The sequence below is a fragment of the Salminus brasiliensis genome, chromosome 16 (genome assembly GCF_030463535.1).
Source record: "Salminus brasiliensis chromosome 16, fSalBra1.hap2, whole genome shotgun sequence".
Lineage (NCBI taxonomy): Eukaryota > Metazoa > Chordata > Actinopteri > Characiformes > Bryconidae > Salminus > Salminus brasiliensis.
This window is the reverse complement of record NC_132893.1, coordinates 32,090,872-32,116,884: the sequence shown is the minus strand read 5'-3', so window position 1 is coordinate 32,116,884 and position 26,013 is coordinate 32,090,872. Positions and strand designations below refer to the sequence as shown.

The window sequence follows — 26,013 nt, the reverse complement described above, 5'->3', positions numbered from 1 at the left end:
TTGAGCTGTGGAGCAGTGGAGGAACTGTGTTCTCTGGAATGATGGGTGGTGCTCTGTCTAATACTTTTGGATGGGATAAGTTGGGGAGTTGGGGATGATGAGGTGGGGTGATCAGCAGGTGTCCCAATACTTTTGTCCATAAACTACTGTATATGTTGGAGAGTTCTGCAGCCTCTCTATATGATTTTCAGATTTTCATATGGGATGACCCAGTGGTCGTGACCTAGCACCCCAAACTGTGGCATAACCTGAATATATATATATGTGTATATCTGCCCATATTTGTGTGTGTGTGTGTGTGTGTGTGTGTGTGTGTGTGTGTGTATCAGCAAAGAAAAAACAACCTTTCCAGCCCTGTGAATATCGGGCATGTCCGTGTTGTTTATTTGCGCTGTGTTCAGCGTGTAATGGCCTTTGGTCTGTTTTCTCCTTATCCTGCTCCTTGGCTGCTGCTGATGCTTCACTGCTGGTGTTTTCGTGTTGCTGTGTGTGTTTTGTTTATTTAAATAAGGTGGTGCTCACACTTGCCTCCAGCACTCACATTTGTTAAAGCTGACCTGACTGGGGACACGGTGACAAGACTGTTCATTAACCATTCATCATTCCCTGATTCTCTGACATCACTTACAATCTAAAAAAATAGGAGGGCCGTATGTGGCCTAGTCTTAAAAAGAAGGGGTTCTTTAATAGGTCTCGGTTTGGAAGTCCAGTTCAAGGAAAAACTGATATTAACATGATTGTAAATAAAGGTGCCATGAAAGGTTCTGTAGGTCATGTTTGAAGGACTGTGGTAGTGTGTATGTGTAAGGTTAATGTTAATGCACATTAATATCTACAGCCTTACTCATTTAGCAACAGACCAAGATATCACCTCCTTTCTGTCCAACCCAGAACTTAGGCCTACTGACCCCCTGTGTCCCCCCCAGTGTCCCCGCTAGCATTTGAATGATGATCACCACACATTTAATAAAGTGTGTCTAAACTTTTGACTGGTACTATATATTAAAAATATATATCATTTATATATAATATAATATTATATATAACGTGACATTTTTCAGTCAGCCACAACATTAGTACCACCTGCCTAACACTGTGTAGGCCATCCTTGTCTGGGGCACCGGGGTATTGATGACGGGGTTATGGGTTCAATACCCAGGCTTGGCAAACTGCCACTGTTGGGCCTTTGAGCAAGACACTTGTTTTCTCGCGACTGTGTGTGTTTGTGTGTGTGTGTGTGTGTGTGTGGCAGAGGCCAAATTCCATCTGTGTCCAACACTAATGGTGGATATGGGTGTCTTGTCTTGTGAGGTCAGTGTGCCTCAGGTGCCCATGACCTTGTCGCCGGTTCACCGGCTGTCCTTCTTTGGAGCACTTTCGGTAGGTACTGAGCACCGCATACCCAAAAACCCCACGAGAACTGCCTGACAGGTGTTCTGACTCAGTCGTCTAGACATGACTACAGTTTGGTTCTTGGCTTCCAGATTCCTATGCTTTCCCATTTCCCCTGCTTTTAACACCTTCATCACCTTCAAGAACTGAGTGTTCACTTGCTGCCTAATATGTAGATCCGCCACTGTGGATGAAGAGAATCACTGTTTTTTACTTTATACTAATCCTAATGTTATGGCTGATCGTAATCTATTACCATATGTCAGATTTTTCGATGGGACGACCTATTGGTTGTGTTCTAGCAACCCCAACTGCTTGACTGTTGAAGCAAATGACATGCAGCTAGACTCAGTGTGGCTGACTGATGCTAGCTAGTAAGAAACCATTGCTAAATAACCAGACGGGACCCTGTAATGTTTAAATTCAATTAATTAATTTATTTCATAATAAATAATACGGGCCCTTTTTAAGTAATACAGGCCCTTTAAACATAGAACCCATTTAGGCCATTTAGACTCTAAAAGCTGACTAACAAGCCGACTAAAGAGCCTGAGACAAATTGAGTAACTGCACTAGTTTGGGCAGCGTTAGTGAAGCATGGCCGACACATAGCTCTTATTGACCGTAAGGAGATCTCTCTCTCTCAGTCGCTCAACCCTACCCCCAGCCCCCTCACCCCCTCGACAGACAGACAGCGGCCGCCTGCTTGTCTCATCACCGCAGGGAGCGAGCCGTCCTCCTCTTCCATGAAACCGCCTGTCCGACACCTGCATAAGGGACACAGGCATGACCTCACGCCTGCATTCACGTCTATGTGATATTTTCCCCCGTGTGGTTCTCCCCCGGGTGTCGGCACCTCGTCATGGAGGTTACCAGGGTGACAGTGCGCAGCAGGACAGGCCGAGCTTGCATCGCTCCAGGCTAATGGAGCAGAAGAAGCATCAACGTTTTCTGCAGGACTGCTCGCGAGCTCTCTGCCTTTAGGGATGTAGACAGGGGTAGGGTGCACTGGAGAATTGTGGACGTGTGTGTGTGTGTGTTTGGGGGGGGGTAGAGTGAGAGACACTTCCCACTCACATAATAAACACAAGTCCTCACATAAGACGCGAGAGACTGCGAGAATAGCCACTTAATTAATGATGCAGAAAGCGCCCACACTTAAATCACTCTCAGTCCTCCCAGAGGTTTTTTTAAGGGCTCTTAAATGTATAGCTGAGGATGCTAACAGCCTTTGACGTGATCTCCCGGCGCTCATTTATAAACAAATATTAGTTTAAAAAGACTTTTCCCCCTGTTTTTCCCCAGTTTAGCCGTTTCCAACTGTAGCCCACTATCTACGACTCCTCTATCACACAAGGCAGGCTAGCATGTGCTTCATCTGAGCCATGTCAAGCCAGCAAAGTGCATGAGGGAAAGCTCAACACGCTTGCAGGAGAACACTAACCAACTGACCACAGTGAAGTACAAATACTTTGTTACGTTACTTAAGTAGAGATGTTGGTTATCTAAACTTCTTACATTTTCACCCAATTATCTGAACTTTCTACTCCTTACATTTTAAAAACAGCCTCGATACTCCTATTTCATTTCAGTGTTTGAAATCATTCAAAAAAAAAACCCTCTCCAGATAAATCTCTCCATCCGGAAAGTGTGAGTCTGATCGTGGTTGGATGAGAAGTATAAACAGACACCATTCTGACTCCCTATTGGTTTATAAGAGATCCATCACACCTGCACACGTCCCGGCACTCTCCAGCGAGCTCACAGCAGACGTCTGTAGTCTAGTATGAAGACTGTGTCCGTGGCAGAGACTCAAGAGAGCTGCAGTGAAACGTCCCGACTGAGCCCCACATTTACATTCCAATAAAGCTTATTGATCACACGCCTCTGAAGTTTGACTTTCTGCAGCTTTACAAAACTTCTAGACAACGACTCCTCATATTTTCCTCCATGAAGCTCATGTTAATGCTCAGTAGAGCACAGAGACGCTCCTTTAATAGAGCTGATATTACTGAAATGCTTCATTTTCAATGGGCAGATCTGCCGCTGAAACAGGAGCCTAGTGCAGCCCAACATTTTTAACATCAACATTTTAATAGAACATTCTCCTCATTATGACTTTTAGAGAAATGGGTTTTTGGGGAGGTGTAGAGGGGTAGTGCACTATAGACCCCTTATAGCTTTTGGCCTTTGTTTAATGCCTGAGTAGGCAGAATCTATTCCGGTTCAGACACAGCCTTCTTTCTCCCGTGCTTTGGAACAGGCCTCAAAAGCAGTGGCTGATTGAGGTATGAGCAACATGGGCGGTAGCCCAGGGCGGGATCTTGCCGGGAAAGCAGGGGGCGCCCTGATTCTAGTTTGTAAAGTATGCATGGTCCCCTTCTTCTTATTGTATCCAGAGCTGTGTCTGAAACGGTGCCCTATTTACTACATAGTGCACTGCGACTGCAGTGTTCTGCTATTTTGTAGTAGTGTCCAAAAACATAGTGCTAAATTTTGGGTTTTGCACCAATAACAATCCTATAATGTCCTGTAATATGTAATATGCAGAAGATGCACGCTAAATAAACATGAAATACCCATAATTCCTTGCCCTGATTGATTTGAAGATTCACACATAGCTTCTCGGAGAAAGGCCAACATCCTGATTCAGTAACGTGTCCAAAATTGTTCACTACCTTGTTGAATTCTTTTCCCTATAATAGTGCGCTATATATAGTGATCTTGGGTTATTATATGTGGTGGATAGTGAATATGGCCCAGTTTCAGACACAGCTGAGGTGTTATCAGTATCTAGCTCCGCCCCTCTCATTATCACTGCCACATGTTCATTGTTGCGTGTCTCTAGGCTGCGGTTTAGCTCTCTTGCTCCAGTGTTTTAGACACTGGTGTGTTTTGTTGTAGTGAAGTAAAGCTTGCATGTACATCCAGCCTCCTCACAATCCAGGAGAGGGTGTAGGATGAACTCAGGTCTTCCCAGTGGAGGCTCAATGTAGGAGGGAATCTATAAAATATCACACCTGTAACTCTGTACAGTACGGTAGTAACGCACCTGTAGAAGCCCATTTCTGGGACAGTTTGTGACCGTTTTCCCAAAAGCATCTTAGTGGCAAGGCCATTTTAACTGGAAGAGAGAGTGTTCTGTGTCATGCTCGCTCAACCCTTGAGGAATCACCATTGATTTAAGGTGCTTTTGGAAAGCCAGCTCAAAATGATGAAGTGGCTGTAGCCTAAAGCTAAAAGACAAGAATTACTGTAAGGGTAAACAAAATAACCTGTATTTTAAAAGAGATTGTCAAATATTAAGGCTTTTTTGGTTCCAAAACATTGGAAATATTGATCTGCCAGTGTCAAATCTAATTACTGTTTATACATTAAAAAAGTAGTTTAACAAGTGATAATCTAATCGATTATGGAATATAGTATGTATATATTATAGGTAATATAATATAGGTTATATAGGTAATATAACTTGCTTATTATGTTATTATTCTGAGTAAAATATAGTGATACTACAGTACTATAGATAAGTGCAAGAAGTGATAGATAGATAGGTAGATGTGTTAACATTGCTTGAAGACCCCTCCCCCCCCTTTCACACACACACACACACACACTCAATATCTTAACCTTAAAAATGATTCGTATGGACATTACATTGTCTATTTAACTGTAATGCTTATTTACTGTGGTCCCAAACATTTTAGCTAGGTCACAAGGGGGCGCTAGCTAGCTGCTCTACCTACTGTGTTTATGTGTCTGAGGCTGGTGAAGAACAGTCAGTAGCAGACAGCCCACCAGTGAAAGCAGCAGCAGTAGCATTATTATCTCCAACTAAATCTCCATTTTTCAGTGTATTTTCAGACAATCCCCCTAATCAGTGCGCCACCGAAAATTAGACCATGTGTCTGATTTAAGCCCTGTAACATGTGCTCTGCTATGCTTTTGCGCACACGGTTGGAGAGGCACTCGTGCTTCTAAGAGTTAAGTGTATTGGTGCACTACAGGAGCGCTGTCAATGTGGCGTGTCCACTGAAAAATCCCCGTCTCCAGGACGTGGCTTAATCTGCGGCTAGAAACATGGCCCAATAAATTCGAGTAAGGCCTTTTGGGCTTAATATTGATTTGATATCCACTCAAACTTCTGCGGGTGACGAAAACTCATTAAAAACAGGCTGCGGCAGGGAAATGGATGCTAATGCACCGCATACCTGTCCTCTTACAGTATAAACAGGGCCTTAAGTAAAAACTATAAGTGGCATTTCAGTGGGGCAGATTGCCACCGCTCTCGCTGGCTGTCATTAGCGATGCTCTGTCACCGAAGCCGAGAGGCCGGGCAGAGTGGAGGCGAGGCGAGGCGAGGCACTCGGCTGGCAGCCAGCTGCAGCTTGAGGGTGTAAAATGCATTGAGGCATTGATCTGAAGGTGGTGTTTCAACTGCTTTGATTTTGTAATGTTAGAATCAATGACTAATCAAATAGATTAGTATAATGATCAATAATGTGTGCCCTAATAAAAGGCCTACTACTATCGTAACAGAGCCCACAGTCACTATACTGAACTACTTCACAATAATCAGAGCTGATCATGGAAGGACTGGAGATCACGGTGTGCCATCAAACCGTTTCATAACGAACTGTAAGCTCATTTTTGGGGGGTCAGAGTTTTAGACCCACCCAAAGCTTCAGGAGGTTGAATCATATACACCAATCAGCTCTATTTATAATATAGGAGCACCTTGGCCTCCTTTCACCCTCCTTTCACCACCATGGTGGTGGTGTGTTAGCAGTGTTTGTGGGGTGCTGGTACGAGTGGATTAGACACAGCAGTGCTGCTGGAGTGTTTAAACCCCTCAGCCCCACAGTTTAGATCAGACGAGCTGCTGATTAATGGGTTCAGTAAAACTCCTTTTTGGACTGACTGATTTAGTTTAGTCGAGACTTTTCTTAAAATGATGTTTTATAGTGTTTAATATCTTATAATCCAGTCTGACCAATCAGCTCCCAGCTCCTTTACAACATTGCAGTCTAATCACCTCCTGTGTGTGTGAGAGAGTGTGTGTAGTGGTACACACTCTGGACTGGTATCTGTGGTTGTTGTTGGTCTACTGGTGTGTAGTAACTGGTTTATAGTGGGTGAATGTGCTCTCTGTGTGTGTGTGTGATTGGGGTTTCTATAGCATATGTGTGTGTTAGCATTAGCGTTAGCCTCCACTCAGTTCTGAATGGGTTCTTCAGTGCTGGTTTTTAAACAGAGAAAGGCGAGTGCCGGTTCTCCGGTTCTCCCGCTGGTAAAACGAAGCGTTTCAGTGAGAGTTTAATAAAGGGTCAAATATTATATTATGGTCTGTTTTCAGGTTCCACTGTAAAATAGCTCCGCACTGCTGCAGAAGCTCAACTCCTTTATTTACCTTCTGAGGACGTCCGCACTGCTGCTGCTGCTGCAGCCGGCTGGGGATAATGTCCGTTAATGGTGCCTCGAGGACAATAGATGGCGCTCTGAACAACTGATCAGGATTAAAATAGCCGATATTCAACAAATCCAAAGCAGTACAAGTCAGTACACACACCTGTATACACACACACACACACAGCCAAGTGGTCAAATCACCAAGACATAACACATACACACACACACATACACTCACACACACACCAAAGCCAATGTGAGAGTACAAACAAACACTGGTTTGCCAAGGCAACACTTAAGGTCTTATACACACACAGTCTCAGGCAGAGATACAGACACACACACACACACTCCAGAACCAAGTCAAGTGCCCAAACAAATACTGTACCAACGCACACACACACACACATACAGCAACCTACCTAATCACCCACATGTGCTTCACCAAACCCAGAAATCTAGAAACTGCAGCTCACCCACACACACACACACACACACACATCACAGCAGCAGGGTTTCGACAGGCACACATTCCTCAAAGGCAGTGAGGAAGCTGCCCACACACATACACAGATCTCCTGTCTCTTTCTACCAACTCTAACACAAATACATACACACACACTTACACACACAGAGAGAGCTCCTGTAGCACAAACATCTGCATCTTCAGGCCTTTGCTAGAAGACACATGCAGAACGTGAGGGTTCTCCCTACAGCTGTTTGCTGATCAATTGCATTGAGTGCAATCTGAGAACATTACAGGTTCTCAAACAACATTGACTGTGTGACATTTAGTGTGTGAAACAAACACACACACACACACACACACACACACACTGAAAACAAGTGTTCATTGGCTGCAGAGAGAGAAAACACACTCAGTAAACAGCGGAAGACTTAACTAATACCCAGTCAGGCCCAGTTCATGAATGATGGAGAAGAGGGGGTGGAGAGGGAATCAGATGCTCATCGCTATAAAAGATGAATGGATCAAAGTAGGGAACCTGGGAGGCTCTGAATTCAGAAAGGCCATCAGAGATGCAAGAGATGTTTTGTGGAAGATGCTACAAAGTGGAATGATGGCTCATGCTGTGTTCCCTTGTATTTGGAACTCAGGAAAATATGACCGCAGACTCCGAAATGAGGGTGGAACTTCTAGTCGGAGGCTTCATCTAGTGCCATCAATGCACTGACAATCATCATGACAATAAGGGAAGTCATATATACACCGATCAGCCATAAAATTATCACCACTGACGGGTGGAGTGAAAAACATTGAGTATCTTCATCTACATTTACATCTACAGCATTGAGCAGACGCTCTTCTCCAGAGCGACTTACAGAAGTGCCTGGAGTGGAGTGACTGGCTCTACTTTCCAGGGAAGAAGCAGAGCTTTCTACTAGATTTTGGAGGAGCATTGCTGTGAGAATTTGATTGCATTCAGTGACAAGAGCGTTAGTAAAGTCAAGGCGTTGGATGATGATCACCACCCCACTTCATCATCATCCCCAACTCGTCCCATTTAGAAGTACCGGATGAAGCCCCACCATCACAGTTCTTCCACAGTTGCTCCATGGCTCAATGCTGGGAGGCTCTATACCCCCCTCTAGCCCACATCTACCATTAGGCAGCATGGTGCCAAAATGTTTGTGCTTGTCTGTTCCAGAGAGTCCTATTCTATTGGCAGTACTTCTCTTGCACATCCATATCAACAATACTTGCAACGTAAAGTAGCTGAATGCATTCATTAGAAGAGGTGTCCATAAACATTTGGACATATAGCGTATGGTCATTGTAGGCTTTTAACCATGGACAGGGGTCAGTGATGGACTGTGTGTTGTGACTTATTCCTCATGTAACCATCATTAAACATTTATGAGACCTGTACCATAGTACACCTTCTGTTGGGTTGGCCCAGATGGGGTAGCGCTACGTTGCCCTCTCGCATGGATGAGCCTTAGGCGCCTGGGAGCTCCCTGTAAGCCTTGCCATTTAAGAGCTGTTCTGACCCAGTTGTCTGGCCAAAACCATTTGGCTCTTGTCAAAGTGGCTCAGGTCTTCACGTCTGCCCATTTCTCCCCCATCGAACACATCAGCTATAAGACCTGACCATTCAGTTTACCATCAAACATATATCCTAGGCGTTAGCGGTGCCATAGAGTGCATTTACTGAGGATTTAAGAGGTTGTTTGATGTATAAATAGTAAATATGTGATTTGATTGGGGTGAAAATGCTAGCCGATTTACCACCCTGTTATTTTACTTCAGAATAAAATACGCTGATATTCCTTTTATGGAGGCCTTGTGGGGGAGGAAATGATAAGATCGTCTGGTTTGCAGCACCGCAACGGCTCACAGTAGCCTAGTCTAGCCTAGCCCAGCTAAATTAGCCACTTCCCTGGCTGTGGTTCCTCAGATCCCTGTCCTTCAGCTTCTGTAGATCCCTGTCCTTCAGCTTCTGTAGATCCCTGTCCTTCAGCTTCTGTAGATCACTATCCTTCAGCTTCCTCAAGCAGATATCCGCCATGGTGCTCCCTCCCTTCTTTGGTTAGCCTAGCACTAGCTTTCAGCCTGCTTTACGGCATTTCCTAAACCTAAGGCTAAGACTAAGTCTTCCATAGAACTTTCTTTAGTGGGTGTAAAATGTAATATGTTTTATGTAAAATTATGTGTGCAAATATAACAAGTCCAGACTGTGATGTAACAGTTTTGGGGTTTTGGAATTGGCCCATTTTCCAGCTCTGTTTTGGGTCTGCTGGATTATCTTTAGAAGGACTAAAGGTTCACGGTTTGTCACTTCCATGTACCAAAATCTCATTATTAAACTATGCCAAGATAAAGGCAGCTTATCTTTATTTTACGATGAGATAATCAATATAATGTGCCTTGTTGCATTTATTATTATTATTAATAATAATAATAATAATAATTATAATAATAACAATAATAATGAGAAGTACTAATGTTTTGGCTCTTTGGTATTTACTGGTTGAGTGTTGGTGCGATCTTGGGATCTTTGGTGTGACACTTCCCAGGTGTTTAAACCACCCTTGGGCCAAAGAGTGAGCATTAGCATTAGCATTAGCATCAGCATCAGCGTCTATGCTGGCAACAACTGTCTGGAAAGGAAAGCTGGCTCATTATTTAGCTGGAAAAGCTGCTCTTCATACAAAAGAAGACACTTTGATGACACAAAGCTGAGTGAAGCGAAGGATTAGCACGGAGCTGTTACATGCTAAATAAACAGAGTTTACCCAAACAAAGTTAAACAGGACTTCTCATTTCCAAAGAAGGCAAGGTGTCCCCAAAGACAGCTTTCCAGGCAGTGTAGGCTACACATAATTGGGCAATCAGTGCTGCCCTATCTCAGTGCTATCTCACTATGACGCCACGTGAGCAGCAGTTTCGGAGAAGACGCGAGGTCTGCGAGGAAGCACGTGTCTGCGAGGAAGCACGTGTTAGCCTCCTTCCTCTTAGGTTTGTAGTTACTGCGAGATTAGGGGGGAGACCTGCATGGCAGGTGGGAGGAAATTGGGCAAAAAACAAACAAAAAAGACAGTCTCAGTGTGTGAAAACAGCAGCGAGCTGTAATTTGGGTATGTTTTGCGGTGCAGCTCCAACACAGGCCTAATATCATTACCGCCATGCATGTCTCCTCCTTAGCTGTAGGCTAGACACAGCCGAGCCTCCTCCAGTAGCGGCACCAGGCTGGAAACGCTGAAAACAAGAAGATTATCTCTCAGAAACATCTGAAGTGGAACGTACGGAAAGTCGGCCTGGTGCAGATACGGGTGTGATGAAAGAGGACGTTCTCGTCTGAAGAATTAGCGAAATGGAGCCGAATCAACAAAACAGCGTTGCTAATAAACTGCCTGGGTTCAAAAGGACGAGGCGCATAACAAACGCACGGCTGCCTGGAGCCGGTGAAGACATCTGGTGTGTGTGTGTTTGTGAGTGTGTCTGTGTAAAGTATTTCTTTAGAATGGAGCCTCTTTGTACTCGCTTGCACGAGTCACTGTGCACCCGTGTGGTGTTCGCTAGAGCATCTTTCCGTTCGCTTTCCACACAACTGACGGCAAAGCTGGCACTTTATGGGACGGCCGTGTCTGAAAGGAGGACGGGTCACGAGGACGACTCTGAGCAACGCTTTCTCCATTATTTATCCCTGAATGCGTTTGGACAGGTGTCTGAGGCTCGGCAGCGCCTGCGGTTTTTAAGGCTCGCTGTCAGCCGTCAGCTCGCCTCTGATTTAGGGGCCGTGTCCCAGAGCCCCGTCACTCGGCATAATTCACACGCTGCCTCGTTAACCCCTTAAACTATAAAGGACCCGGCAGCAGGCCCGCACTCTAATCTCTCAGTCCCACAACGACGTGCCTTACACATTACTTTCACAGTCATATGTTACTGAATAATGGGTCTTAAAGGGCCCAAATCTTGCTTTATATATATATATATATTTTTTTTTATATATATATATATATATAGTAAAATAGACTAATTACAAATATACCATTCACCATATATGACCTCAAATCAATTGTACTGCTCACGTTGCTTGGTTGACTACACGTGACTACACACCTCGTCCCATATAAAAGCACTGGATGGAGCATCAATCGTCCATCATTTCAGAGAACAATGCTCCACAGCTCAATGCTGGGGGGCTTTATACCCCTACTATATTTATATCTACTAGCCCACGCCAATAGGTTCATGTTTATCTGCTCCAGAGAGTCCTATTCTATTGGCAGTAACACACACGGGGGGAAAGTATATGTATCCATATGTAAAATGACTATACATGGTATAACAGTAAGAAAAAAAACACTGTGGACGGCCACCACACTTCCACACCTCAAGCTGCCGCCCACGCTACAGCAACCAATCAACTGTTCAGGGGGCGGGGCCTCAACAACCCAGGAGACCGCCTTGGGCTGTGTGACTGACAGGTGTTCTGCATCATTGCAGCAGAGAGGGGTTTTATGAGGTGCATTCACTCATCAAACAGGCTTACACACACACACACACTCTCTCACTCACCTGCCATATGAGGGGGGCATGTAACAATGACGGCCTTGCAGGAGATGGCACTCGAGGCGGTCTTTACTTCCACGCTGTCTTCACTCTGTAAAGAAACACACACACACACACACACACACACTCTTAACTCTGTGAGGCATGCAAAACACACACTCACAAAACTGCATTTGAATACAAACACCTCCGGAGACACACTGCAGCCAAGACAAGCTTTCCAAGGAGAATGGAAGTGGAGGAATCCCTCTTTCTTTGGCTACGTTCATTTTCCAGTCTTTTTCCCACTCGGATCAGATCTTCCCGTCTTGGCGGTTCACACACGGATTGGAAACTGACCCACATCATTAGTGCGAAGTAGGAGCTGGCAAATATATGAGGAGGTGTAATTGTAATTGTGATAAATTATGCCTGGATAGGCTTTTGTGAGTATATCATGGATACTGTTGGACCTTCTGGACAACTGCATGCATCAGAAAGACAGATCTTGACCAGTCGTAGAGAGGAGTTTTCTAAGCTTGGACGTAAATTTAAGCAAACGATGATCATCTGAGGAATCGCTGCGATGAATGACATTACCTTGATCCGAATTTGGTCATGTGAGGGTCCCAGAGCCTCAGATTATCATAGCTCATATTCTCCCTGAGAACTGATGTTCAGGCCTCACTGTGCGATCAGACATACCTTATCAACCCCTAAGCAACACCCTATCAACCACTCAGCAACACTTTAGCAACATTCTAGCAATCATTTAGCAACATCATAGTGACCACTAGGCAACACCATAGCAACCACTTAGCGACAACATAGAAACCACATGGGATGCCATAGCAACCACTTAACAAAACCACCTCAACATTATTCATTATTCATTAGCAACCATTTAGCAACATCATAGTTAGCACCAGGCAACACCATAGCAACCACCTATTAACCACTTAGCAACAACATAGAAACCACATGGGATGCCATAGCAACCACTTAACAACACCACCTCAACATTATTCATTATTCATTAGCAACCATTTAGCAACATCATAGTTAGCACCAGGCAACACCATGGCAACCACCTATTAACCACTTAGCGACAACATAGAAACCACATGGGATGCCATAGCAACCACTTAACAACACCTCCTCAACATTATTCATTATTCATTAGCAACCATTTAGCAACATCATAGTTACCATCAGGCAACACCATAGCAACCACCTATTAACCACTTAGCGACAACATAGAAACCACATGGGATGCCATAGCAAACAATTAACAAAACCACCTCAACATTATTCATTATTCATTAGCAACTATTTAGCAACATCATAGTTACCACCAGGCAACACCATAGCAACCACCTATTAAGCACTTAGTAACAATATAAAATCCACATGGGATGCCATAGCAACCACTTAACACCACCTCAACATTATTCATTATTCAGCCTCTTTAAGTTGCACCCATTGCTGACACAGATGTGCAAATGCACATACAGTTTGTCTAGTCCCTAAACCTATGGGCAATATGTCTAATGCCAGGCATGGGCTGATATAGTGAAACTGTATTGTCTGGAATGATGGTTGGTGCTCCATCCAGTACGTTTGGATGGGATGAGTTGGGGGGTTGGGGATGATGAGGTAGGGTGGTGAATATCCAACATCCTGACCAACGGTCTTGTCGCTGAATGCAATCAAATCCTTACAGCAGTGCTCCTCCAATATCTAGAAAGCCTTCTTAACTTAAAGCAGGATGAGCTATTCTTAATATCCATGATTTTGAATGTAACTATGAATAAGTTGGTGTCCCAATACTTTTGTTCCTATAGTATATGTCCATATTTCTTAACGAAGGACTAAATATTTCTAAAAAATAATTGGGTGCTGTAATTTTTTCACAGGTGTATATATTTAGCAAAGCCATTTTTAACGTAGTGCCTCGTTGCTGGTGATTCTTGTCTGTGCCAGTTTGTTCTCAAACCTCAGAATCCATGTGTGCACCATGAAATTATCCGCTGCAGACGTGCTTCCCACGCTGGATGTTATTCATATGTGCAATGAAGTGTAATATTAAACTAAAATAATCATTTGAGTGTTCACAGTCTCAGTGGTAACACAGGGCACACTGGATCTGATCGACACGTTTAAAAGTAGAAGATCCTTAAGGAAATTCTGGAGGTTTTTCTTCTAAAAAACCTTTTCTTAAAGCCTTAAGCAGTTCCTCCACATGAAGTTTCAAACTCAAGAACCTCCAAAGATCTCATAGATCTTATTCTTTTAACAATGTAGTAGGGCAGGGCTCTAAACACTCCTAACATACCGTAATTCAGTGATTCAGAGGAATGTCCCATTACTTTTGTCCATATAGTGTATATCTGCCTATATGGCCAAAATATCAGATTTCTGTAGGCACACACACACACACACAAACTGCTAGTTTGCTCTGAAACCAGTCAGGTAGTGGTGGTAGGTGCATTAGTATGCTTGGATGGGCAGTGGTCTCTAGGGGCTGTTTCTAAAACACCCTGCAGTCTCTTTACCGCTGTTCTGTAGCCGATGAGGAGTGTTTCTGCTTGACCCCCAAAACACGTCTGAGAGCGCTGGGGAAAACTCTGCTAAAGCACTGCTGATGTTAACTGTGAATGTAATGCGCGATAATATGTATACAGTGCTTAGCCTAGCTTATAGCCATTCTGTGATAGCCTGTGCCTCTTGCACGGTTCTTACAGAGCCCCCTGACTGCCGCTGGACTGATTATGTGAAGTGACTGATCCCGCATTCCCAATTGAGGATCCCTGATCGCCTCTCTCTCTCTGTCTGTCGGTCTGTCTGTGTTTACCTTGCAACAAATAGAATGGGCAGAAGATACAAGGCTAATGAAGCTAACAAGTAATGGAAGTTACCAACCAGTTAGCGTCGTATTAACTGCATGCCTAAATCAATCGTGAGGAGGCGTACAGTAACCTCTAGCAGACTTGCTTATGTGGTCTCTGATGCTGTGTGACCCACTGTTTTGCATTAAAATGAACTAATATAGGGACAGAATTCAGGCTCCAGGATGGCGGCTAATACTGTTCCTTTATCCACGGCCTTCTTACTAGTAGCATGTTGCCATTACTTGTCTGAGATGTACAGTACCTAGCCAGTAAGCCAGTAAGATGCAAAATAACTAGTTATAATTGGCTAGCATTGCCCTTAGTGACGAGGGAGGGGCAGAGTGAGCAAGACCAATTACGCTCTCCTGAATCCATTATTGGCTCTGCAAATGGACCATAACATTAGTACCACTGGAAGGTGAAGGGAAAACATTGATTATCTGGTTGAGACCAAATGATTGAGACCAAAGCAAGGTCCAAACCCACCACCCCAGGGCCCCTAGAGCTGTGCGGCACACTAACTCCCTGCCTGCAGCATCACCAGATTCATAAGTTGTTCATCAGTAATGCTGGTCTCACAGTCGTTCATATCCCCCAGGTTGGAAGATAATCTCCTTTTTGAAAACTAACCTTTAATAATGAGCCTCTTCCACAAACATGCCCACAATCAGTCGAGTGAAAACTCTCCACATCCTCATCAGCCTTTCACTGTTACCACGACACTGCATTATCATCGTAAATCCGGCCATGTGTGAATTGGCTTGCATGTTTTCTCACAGTACTGCACATCATGGGCACCTGAGCAGTGAAACGAGTGGAGCTTTATACTATTTGCTCCCCCACAGTCAAATTTGACCTTCAGTGTAACTGCAAGAGTCATTTAGATTTCTGTGTGCATTTATTAACATCACCTAAAACAAATTAGTTAGTTGTGAAGGAGAGCAGTGGAAACGCCTTGGTCTCTGCTGCCACGTTTCATCTCTAACATTAAAGCATGAAAGAGTCTTAACACAAGGCAGAGCAGATTCATCTGGAAGCCCGTTCCCACCAGATAGAGGAGAACCAATCACTTTTCATTTGTCATTTATCAGTTTCTACCAGCAGTGTGTCGACTTCACCACTGAATATTTTTTAAACAATTCATTTTGTTTTGTTTTTCAATATTAATCATCCTTATTTTGCCAAAATATGTTGAAAGGTGGCTTCTTTCTTCGATATCTGGACTGAATATTTTGAAAAATGGCTTTATTTTCAATATTGTTCATTTTTCTTAATATTTAGATTTAGTAATTAGAAATGAACTTAACTCTTGGTTTATCTATTGAATAATCATCAATAAAATCATCTTTCTTTGGCCAAAATATGCTGAAATAATGGTTTATTTTTTGTAATATTTTGTCCAAAATTAGAAGCAAGTGCAGAACATCAGCTGCAGATGATCGGAACATGGTTAGAGAGGATTCTGGAGGAGCCGGCCTCATTTAATCCTCATACATTTAGTCTGGTTTGCTCTTAATTGGTAAAGTAAGTGTAATTACCACGGTAAGAAGCAAAGAGCTCTCTGAGGCCTTCAGAAAGAAGGTTGTAGATGCATTTTCAGTTCAACAGCAGAACCACAAGATGCGTAAAAAAGTCTCCAGCAATCCTTAAATGTCATCACTGGATCTACAGGAAGTCAAAGTACAGCATCTACCGTCAGATTTTCTTGGATTTACATGGGAGGTGTACGAGGAGGACATCCTTGCTGTCAAAATAAACTCCATCAGAGCAAGACTGAAGCTTTTCTGAGAACACCGAGACCAAGACTGGGACATCTGGAACAATGTGCTTTTGGATTATTTGGACACAGAACCAGAGGACAAGTTTGATGTAAAACAGACACAGCATTTGAGCACAAGAACCCATATCAGCTGTGAAGCATGGAGGTGGTTTTCTGCAGTAGGGCCTGGAGAGCTCTCCATAGAATCCACTAGGCGCTTGGGGAAGATGTGAGACCATCTGTGTAAAAATTAATGCTGGAAGGTCACACAGCCGAGAGAATTCTGCATTAAGGGGTGGGAAAAACTGATGTCAGAGACTGGTAGATTATTATAGGAAATGTCTAACTGAAGTTATTTCAGCCAAAGGGAGGGGGGGGGGCGTTATTCTGGCATAGGGTGTCCTAATTTATTCCTCCCACGAAAATTACATTTCTATAAATTATACTTTATACATTCTTAAAGGCATTTCTTCAATTTTATTGGTTGACTAATATCACCCCCATCTCCTAAACCTATTCAAACGAAGATTAACTGTCCAAATGTTTAAATATATGTAAAAAGACACAGGCTTTCATGGGGTGTCCTAACTTTTTCACATGACTGCACATGTGTTGCACCAGAGAAAGCTTTTATTACATACACTGATGTAATGACAGTTAAGTCAAGGCCCAGTTGAAGTGCAGGGTCACTTCAGGCTATTTCAGCACTGTTTTGAGAACAGCTCCCTCACAAACACAATCCCAGAACTCCTCCAGAAACGCTGGTCACAGGTCAGTGCCTAAGGGCCGCCCTCACTTGCCGGCTGGCTTATTATGGAAGAGGACAATGGCCTGTTAGAGTTCAGTCTGGCAGAGAAAAGGGAAAATACCTCAGCCTTTCTGCTCGGAGCTGGTGATGTAACTCAGCAGAGACCATTAAGCAGTCTAATGGATATTCTCTTGCTGAGAGTGAGAGCGGCTTCGGCGCGTTCAAGGCTTAGGCCTATTCATTAACGTGATTTAAAAGCTCGCAAAAAGATTTTGTGCCACCAAATCTGCGGCGGGTGCGCTGTAATACAGCGGCCTCCGAGTTAGCCAATTAAAATGTTTAATCATCAGAAAGCGCTGTGGTTTTGCCACAATATTTTTTTGTCCCACAAACAAGAGCGCATGAGAACACACAGGCATTTGGGGGAATGTATATTCGGGCAGAAGGTACAGCTACAGCAGCTATGCTACTTAAAGAACCTATAGGTTAAGGAGCTGCATTCATCAGCTACATGTCCATGTGGGGCCTGTATGGGTAGCCCAACTGGAAAACCAGGATGTTTTGTCCTCTGGTTCCACATTGGCCCAACATATGGATGCCCACCAGCGTAAGGGATGGGACCAGTGGGGGTTAAACATGGGCCCCATCTGGGTTGTACATTGCATATGAGGCCTAGATGGGACTCATTTAAGATTAAGGTTGGCTGTAATGATGAGGCCCATTTGGGAAGCTCAACTGGGTCTCAGTTCCATGAGGAACATTTGGAGGTTCTTCAATTTGAAACTGTAGAGGAACCTCTTAAGGTGCTTTGAGGAACCTTCAAGAAAAGTTTTTTTAGAAGAAAACGTTTCCTTGAAGGCTCCTCAAAGCACCTTAAGGATAGCCCACATAGCTGAGATCCCCCTATTCGGCCTACAGCAGTTTTTGAAAGAGATTTTTCTTCTGTCTAAAAGTTGAGACCCCCCTGAGGCCCATGTTACACGTTAGCGGAGGTACATTAGCATGGTCCAGCCTCCATGTACTGCTTACAGTTAAACAGGTTGATTAATGAGCAATGCATAAACTCATGCAGATGCCAGCCAGTAGCTTTACATTTAGAGTGTGGCATGATTGTTGGTGCCAGACTGGCTCAAACTGTTGAATCGAGAGTTACTAGAACTGCAGATCTTCTGGGATTTTCAGCACTACAGTCAACAGAGAATGATCAGGCTGGTAGCTGGAGCTGACAGAACGTCTACAGTAGCTCAGAGAACCACTCTGTACAATAGTGGCGAGCAGAAAAGCCTCTCAGGTTGTGCAACAACACGTCCAACCTTGAGGAGGATACAGGGCTACAACAGTAGAAGAACCATTTGAGGTTCCTCTTCTGTCAGCCAAGAACAGAAAGCTGAGGGTGCAATGGTTTAGAACAGACTCCCCAACACTGGAGGAACGTGGCCTGGTGTGATGATTTTTCGAGTGCCACAGCTTATTTGAGTATTGTTGATGACCTGACCTATCTTCGTTGAGCTAACAGTTACTACCAGCATCATGATGCTTGTGACCATCACAAAGCAGGAGTCGCCTCAAACTAGTTTCATGGACGAGCCACAGTGGGTTCAGTGTTCTTCAGTAGCCTTTCCAGGTACCAGATCTGAATCCAGTAGAACATCTTGTAGTAGATGTGGTAGAACAGGAGATCCAGAGAATGAAGATGCTCCTGAAAGATCTGCAGGACCTGTGTGAGGCACTCTGTCAACATGGACCAGAATCCCAAGGGAATGTTACCAACATCTTGTGGGACCCATATCATATTTGAGTGTATGTAAATAACCTCTGCTCTGATTGGCTTTGAGCTGGTCCTTTACTGAATCTCTTTCAAAAACGCAGTCTTTATAACTGCTGGGGGATCTCAGCCACGTGGGCTATACTTAAGGTGCTTTGAGGAGCCTTCAAGGAAACATTTTCTTCTAAAAAACTTTTCTTGAAGGTTCCTCAAAGCACCTTAAGAGGTTCCTCTACAGTTTCAAATTGAAGAACCTCCAAATGTTCCTTAGACTTTTAACAGTGAATATCCATTTCATTGGGACCCAGTTGAGCTTCCCAAATGGGCATCATCATTACAGCCACCCTTAATCTTACATGGGTCCCATCTAGGCCCCATATACAATGTACAACCCAGATGTGGCCCATGTTTAATTCCTCCTGGTCCCATCCCTTTACCTGGTGGGCATCCATATGTTGGGCCAATGTGGAACCAGAGGACAAAATGTCCTGGTTTTCCAGTTGGGCTACCCATACAGGCCCCACATGAACATGTAGCTGGGATTTATGTAGCTCTTTAACCCCTTAAACCCTTGAAAGTATTATAATTTACTTCATTTTCATAAGCCCTAAAATAGAACCTTGTGGCACGCCACAAAAACTACACAGTAGTTTTCACATTAGTGCGGTTAAGCCCTGAGTGAAACAATACAAATATCAAGTCAGCTTTGTGTATGTGTGTGTGTGTGTGTGTGTGTATATGTGTATGTGTGTTTGTGGGACCACCTCCACTCTAATGAAGCCATTACCTGCCATATAGCTGTCACAGCAGCGCCCAAACGCACATTCTCCTGTCCAATCTGCTCCGCCAGCCTCTCGGACAGCTGCTGAGTGCCCCCCTGTGGACAGAAAGCAGCATTACACCCAGCACCTGCATACAAACATAGCAACACAGATAAGGGCTCACGCCTCCGCACAGCAGCGAACAGCATAACAGCCTACAGCTGCCTCTGCAGAAAAAACACCAACACATTATACCTCCACACAAAAGAGCCAGGTTTGAGCAGAAAGTTCAGCAATGCTAATGGAGCAGAAAACTAGCGCGACTAAGCCGGCTTCCCAGCTTGTCAGGCCTAAAAGGATCTCGCTCGAAAGTATCTGACATTTGACACCTTTGTCACTGGACTCCTTTTAATGCGAGCTTTCAAGGTCAGGGAGGTCTACAATGAAGGAGGATCCATGAGTGGCCTCAGCTGAACTCAGATCAGGCTGAGCTTATAGCTACTGCAGGCGTATCATTGGGAATTTCAATGATAAGAACCTGCATATTGTCATATTTCACATAGAGTACTCTAGATATGCTGACTCTTATTAAATAAGGGTGCTACAAAGGGTTCTTTGCCATAGAAGAACCAGGTTTGGCTCCATAAAGAGCTATGTTTGTATTAGAGATGTGACTGTGAAGAACCTTTTAAAGGCTTTAAGAAGAACCACCTTTGGTCCAATAAAGGGCCATGCATGTAATAGAGATGTGTGAGGGCGAGGAACCTTTAAACGATCTAAAGAACCATCACCTGGGTCTTTTGGAACCACTTTTGGTTCCATAAAGAACTGTGTTTGTAATAGAGATGTGCCAGTGTGAAGAACATTGTGATTAGTGAAGAACGTTTACATCAAGTTATGGTTCTTTAGACCTTTAAAAGGTTCTTCACACTCTCACATCTCTTAAATGTGGTTCTTTATGAAACCAAAAGTGGTGCTTCTATGGCATTGCTTAAAGAACCACTGACAGAACCTTTATTTTTAAGAGTGTACATAAATTAGACACCTGCTCGTCCAACGTGTCAATTGGGAGTTCGTAACAGTAACAGCCTCTACTCTTCTCATCTAGACTTTATACTAGATGTTTGAACATTGCTCTCAAGATGTAATTGCGCGCAGCCACAAGAGCATTAATAAGATCTGGTACTGATGTTAGATGCTTAGTTCTGGACCTCAAATCCCATTCCAGCACATTCCAAAGGTGGCTTGTAAACATTGCCGCAAGGATCTGATTGTGTCTAGCCAAAAGATTATCCCATAAGCATGCAGCTCCACTTCTCCACAGCTCAATGCTGAGGGCTGTATACCCATCTGGCCTTTGCTTAGCATTAGGCACAGTAACCTTAGGTTCATGTGTAGCGGCACCAGAGGCTTTCATTCGATTGGTGTCTGCAACTGAACACCTGTGTCAGTAATGGGTGCACCCTGATTGGAAGGGGCGTCTGGATACTTTTGGACATATAGCATTATATATACCTACTATACCAGACATTATATGCATTATTATATGCATATTACCATTATATGCAGGTACCTACTATAAAAATATGCCTAACTTATATAGTTACACTACATGGACAAAAGTATTGGGACATCTGCTCATTCACTGTTTCTTCTGAACTGTCTCTACTGTCCATTTGATTTGATTGGATTCAACGACAAGGGCATTAGCGAGGTCAGATAACCTATTATCCTGCCCTTTTGTACATTAGTAATCCTTTGCCCATGACTTGGCATCACTTGCCAAGCTCGTTCCAAACCAGGGGTGGACATAATATCCTTATATGACTGTGACAGTGAGCGAGAGGTGGTAGCATCTGAGAATCTAAACTGCGGACTTTGTGGGAAGGTGTACAGAGAATGGACTTCTCGCACATTGAGTGTCCCCAGTGGTATAACAGTGGTTCCCTATGGGCCATAGATTATAGAGGGGAATCACAAGTCCAGCGAGGGGTACAGAGCAATCGACCTGTACAACGAACCTCTATAATGACCTAATACAGGTCATAATATTCTGATATGACTGTGTATTTTTATATATGTATAATGTGCACACCTGTATTCTTATTCTGTATGGGAACCTTGCTTAATGATGTAATCCATCTTCGCCTCAGAGTGATGAATAGGGAGGAGGGACTAAGCAACTGATTTGCAAGTCTCAGTGCCCAGATAAGCCCCTCTCCAGTCCTCTCACACTTCCCTATTCAGATAGTTTATCTTATCTAATGTTGCACAACTCCTAACAAGCTCACCACAGGGAGTGTATAAGGGAGCCCAGAGTGAAGTTACAATGGAAGGAGCTGAGCTGAACCCTGCTGAAGCCTCTATCTGCTGTCTCTATAGTTACTGTATCGCTATCTGTCTTTGCAGGGGTATTCTGATGCTACGTGAGCATATTCATGGGCAGATAATCCACCTCTACATTAACCCCTTACTGATACACCTCTAACCTTATTCATTAACACTGAGTTATGTGGTACTGTATGACATATTGTGTAGTTCCAGGGCAAACTTGGCTGGACAAACTGGACAAATCTTGGCTGATTAACTACATACAGGCTTGCTGGATTATCACCTATATCTTATGAACGCTGGTTGGAGTAGCAACTATAAATTATTCAAAAAATGAATAGAATAAATTACTTCTATGAATTATTCACAAACTAAAGAGAATTACACAGTATGATCATAAGATTTTTCAGTAACATAAATTACTCTTATGAATTATTCAGTTACTACTTTCAATTTTGCAGTGACTACTATGAATTATTCAGCGTGTGCAACTGCTGTCCCATTAATTACTCAGTAACCACAATGAATTATTTAATATCTACTCTGAATTAGTGTGTATCTGCAGTCCCATTAATTACTCAGTAACCACTATGAATTATTCAACATCTACTCTGAATTATTCAACATCTACTCTGAATTAGTTTGTAAATACAGTACTATTAATTACTCAGTAACCACTATGAATTATTCAACATCTACTCTGAATTAGTGTGTAACTATCGTCCCATTAATTACTCAGTAACCACTATGAATTATTCAGCATCTACTATGAAGGTCCATCCTGCCCTCTCCATCCTTTGTTATCTATCGTTTACTTTCTTACCTTGACCTTGTACTCTTGTGCAGAGCCTGGAGTGGTCTCCAGCAGGCGCATGACGCCCCCTGCTGCAGCGGAGTACATGAGGAAGTACAGGAAAGACATCTGGGAAGGCTCCATTCCAAAAACACTGCGGCTGCACAGACTCAGTTCCTCCATCAGCTCTGCAGGTGCAGTATAGAAACAACACACACACACACACACACACACACACACACACATGCATAAGCCTCATTCAGTCTGGATTAGTTTCTCAGGGGGATGTGTATAATAAAAAGTTTACACTTGTCCTCAGCGATAAAACTCTCACGTTCCAGACAGCAATAAAATGAGGAGAGGTGAGTTTAGCACCTACATAGTCACATGATCACCTTTGCTGAACAAAGGTATTAGAAGTGTTCACATTCATTACTCAGGTAGAAGTGGAGATACTAGGATTTAAAAAGACTTCTATAGAAGTCGTAGCATCAGCTTTTTACTCAAGTAAAAGTGTAAAAGTACTGGTTTCAAAACTACTTAAAGTAGAAAAAGTAAAAGTAAACAAATGAAAATTAAATTATTTTTAAAATGTAGGAGTAGAAAGTTCAGATAATTGGGTGAAAATGTGAGAAGTAGAAGTAAAAAGACACCGGCTCTTTTTTAAGTTTGCAAAGTAAAGTTTTTCACATTTTGATTTCATATTTGTTTCACTATTCAGAAAGTCTTTGATATCTAGAGGAGGATTTGGGATACATGAACTCGGAGACGTAATACGGCATCTAACAGCGGCCAAAAACCTTTTGCCTGGAGAAATAGGGCCGTGAATCCAGACGGGACTAAAATGATCAGGGAAGCAAATAATAATAATATAATAATAATAAATCATAAAATAATAATACAGAGACCAGGCCCATCATGTATGAAATCATGTCTTACTGAGGCGCTCCTGCGAAAGTAAGTATTGACCCCATGTACGATAGGGTGCTTTCACACCTACCATGTTTGGTCTGGCCCTTTATACTTTTCAGTTTGGTCCAAACCAAAATAGCTGGTTGTTTTGGTCTGTATCAAACTGCCTTAGTTTGTTTGCAGTGTAAAATCACTTATTTTGAAAGGTTCAGACTTTCAGGCCAATTACAGGAAGTTGAGGGATGTGTCACCAGTTAAACAATACAAGACATAGAAACAGAAAATGAGTAAACATGAGGCGGGAGCTCATGGGGGCGATTATATCTGCCTGTGATTATATAACTAGTGCAGGCCGAGCTCGTTCGTTTGGTGAAATGGAACTCTTCTCAGGTTCTGAGCTTGACGTTGGTGCTGCTGGTAGTAAAGCTGTAAGTAAGGGTCCCATGTCTGTGTTACCTTCTGGCTCTCTCCTTTTAATTAGGCTGTTATAGTCAGACCTGCTGGAGTCATCAGACACACTCGGATACTAAAATCCTCTCAGAACTAACTCTGTCTCTTTACCTTCTCAGAGTAAAGGGCCACCCAGCCCGACCTGCTGAAAGATTGCCCGCTGAGGTCCCCTGTACCTGCGTCAGACCAGCTGCCATCTACCAGTACAAACAGCAGGCCCCGTCCCCACCACCACCCATACCAGACCAGCGGCACACCCTCCTACCACTGCTACCCGTCTAATGACCATGTTAAAACCTAAATGGACTCGTAACCATCTGCCACTATTAATATCACCATTATTAACTATCATTACTCTGACCATCACTGCCAGGACTATATTAAGTTCTACTACACCATGATTATTATATTATGATTATGATCAGAGCAGTTCAACAGTTTAGATGGTTTGGTGACTTTCCTACAGCTCTGAGGGAGTTGCCACAGTCGCCGTTGGGGCTCACTGGGGGTCTTGGATCCTTCATGTCTTCTTACGTTATTTATTTTTTTCTGTATTTTATTAATTACTAATTATGTAAAGCTGCTTTGTGATGACAACAGTTGTAAAAAGCTATACAAATAAATTTGACTTGACTTGACTTAATATCAGCAGTTTAGTGGAAACAAATCAATCAGATTATTTGTAGTTTATCTCTTTAGCGATGTTGTGTGGATGAAGAAGGAGACTCAGGTTTATTATAAAGAAGATTCAAGCATCCTAATCAGACTCCATGGCAGTCTGTGAGAGCGCTCAATGCCAGCCAAGACATCTCCGAATGTGTCCTCTGAGCTTCGGCTTATATACTCACGGGTTGAAAGTGTTAATGTTAGAGTCAACATATAGAACACACATGCATTCTCTTCAGTCTGGTAATGTCAGATAAGGGGGGCCATAGCCCCCTATGGTAAACATTTCCATACAATGAAAGACGAAAAGTAAGTGGACATCCTGGACACATAGGCAAACACTTCTTAAAACACTCTCCAATCACCATATGAGTTCACATGTTAGCCATGAAGCGGTTGGTGTAGCATGGTGTGGTGAGACTGGGGTTCGATTCCCGGTCTGTGCTACACCAAGACTCCTGACACTAGGTTGGCCCATCTTTGTAATATGAGTAACCTTGTAAGTCGCTGTGGATAAGAGCGTCAGCTAAATGCTATAAATGCAAATGAATACACTACACGTTCATTTATCTCAGGAAAGATTACCTGCCGAATTAACGTCAACGTTAATGTCAATGTCAGACACACAACCCTTTGCAAACCAGTGAAGTCAGTGAAGGGAGATGCAGCCTACATAGGTGCTGACGACAGTTTTATACCCTTTCACAGTGCACTCGCATCCACCTAGGTCCAGGCATTGGTCCAGATCTTCAGATGTAAAAAAAAAATGTCCTTAATCCTTTCCAAATAGGGTTATTATAAGCATTTGGACACACCACACCTACACCTCAAATACTGCTTTTTCCTCAGCTTGTGCTTTGACAGAACACACTAACTGTATGAAATTCTTCAGGGAACGCAGCAGGGGAACAACACACTTCCTTCCAAACCAGAGAAAAAAAGCACACAAGTGTAAAAATGCAATATAAATTGCTTCCCAAAGGCAATAATTACACCACACAGAGGGTCCTCTGTAATCACCCTAAAAATCAATATGTGCACTTACCTGAGTCACTCTCCCCTGCACTGCTGTAATAGTCGTACAATCCTGTGCACGGTTAGGGTGATAAAAGGTGATTAAGG

General features: G+C 43.3%; 1 protein-coding gene across 1 annotated transcript in view; it reads right to left on the bottom strand.

The window, feature by feature from the left end:
- Positions 1-26,013, bottom strand: part of LOC140537085 (probable flavin-containing monoamine oxidase A) — an 80,012-nt gene that overhangs the window by 50,666 nt on the left and 3,333 nt on the right. Inside the window, exons 5-7 of the mRNA XM_072659259.1 lie at positions 22,894-23,051; positions 19,766-19,855; positions 11,843-11,927 (exon numbers count right to left, since the gene is read on the bottom strand). Coding sequence (XP_072515360.1) covers positions 11,843-11,927; positions 19,766-19,855; positions 22,894-23,051 — 333 coding nt within the window. The remainder of the gene's footprint in view (positions 1-11,842; positions 11,928-19,765; positions 19,856-22,893; positions 23,052-26,013) is intronic.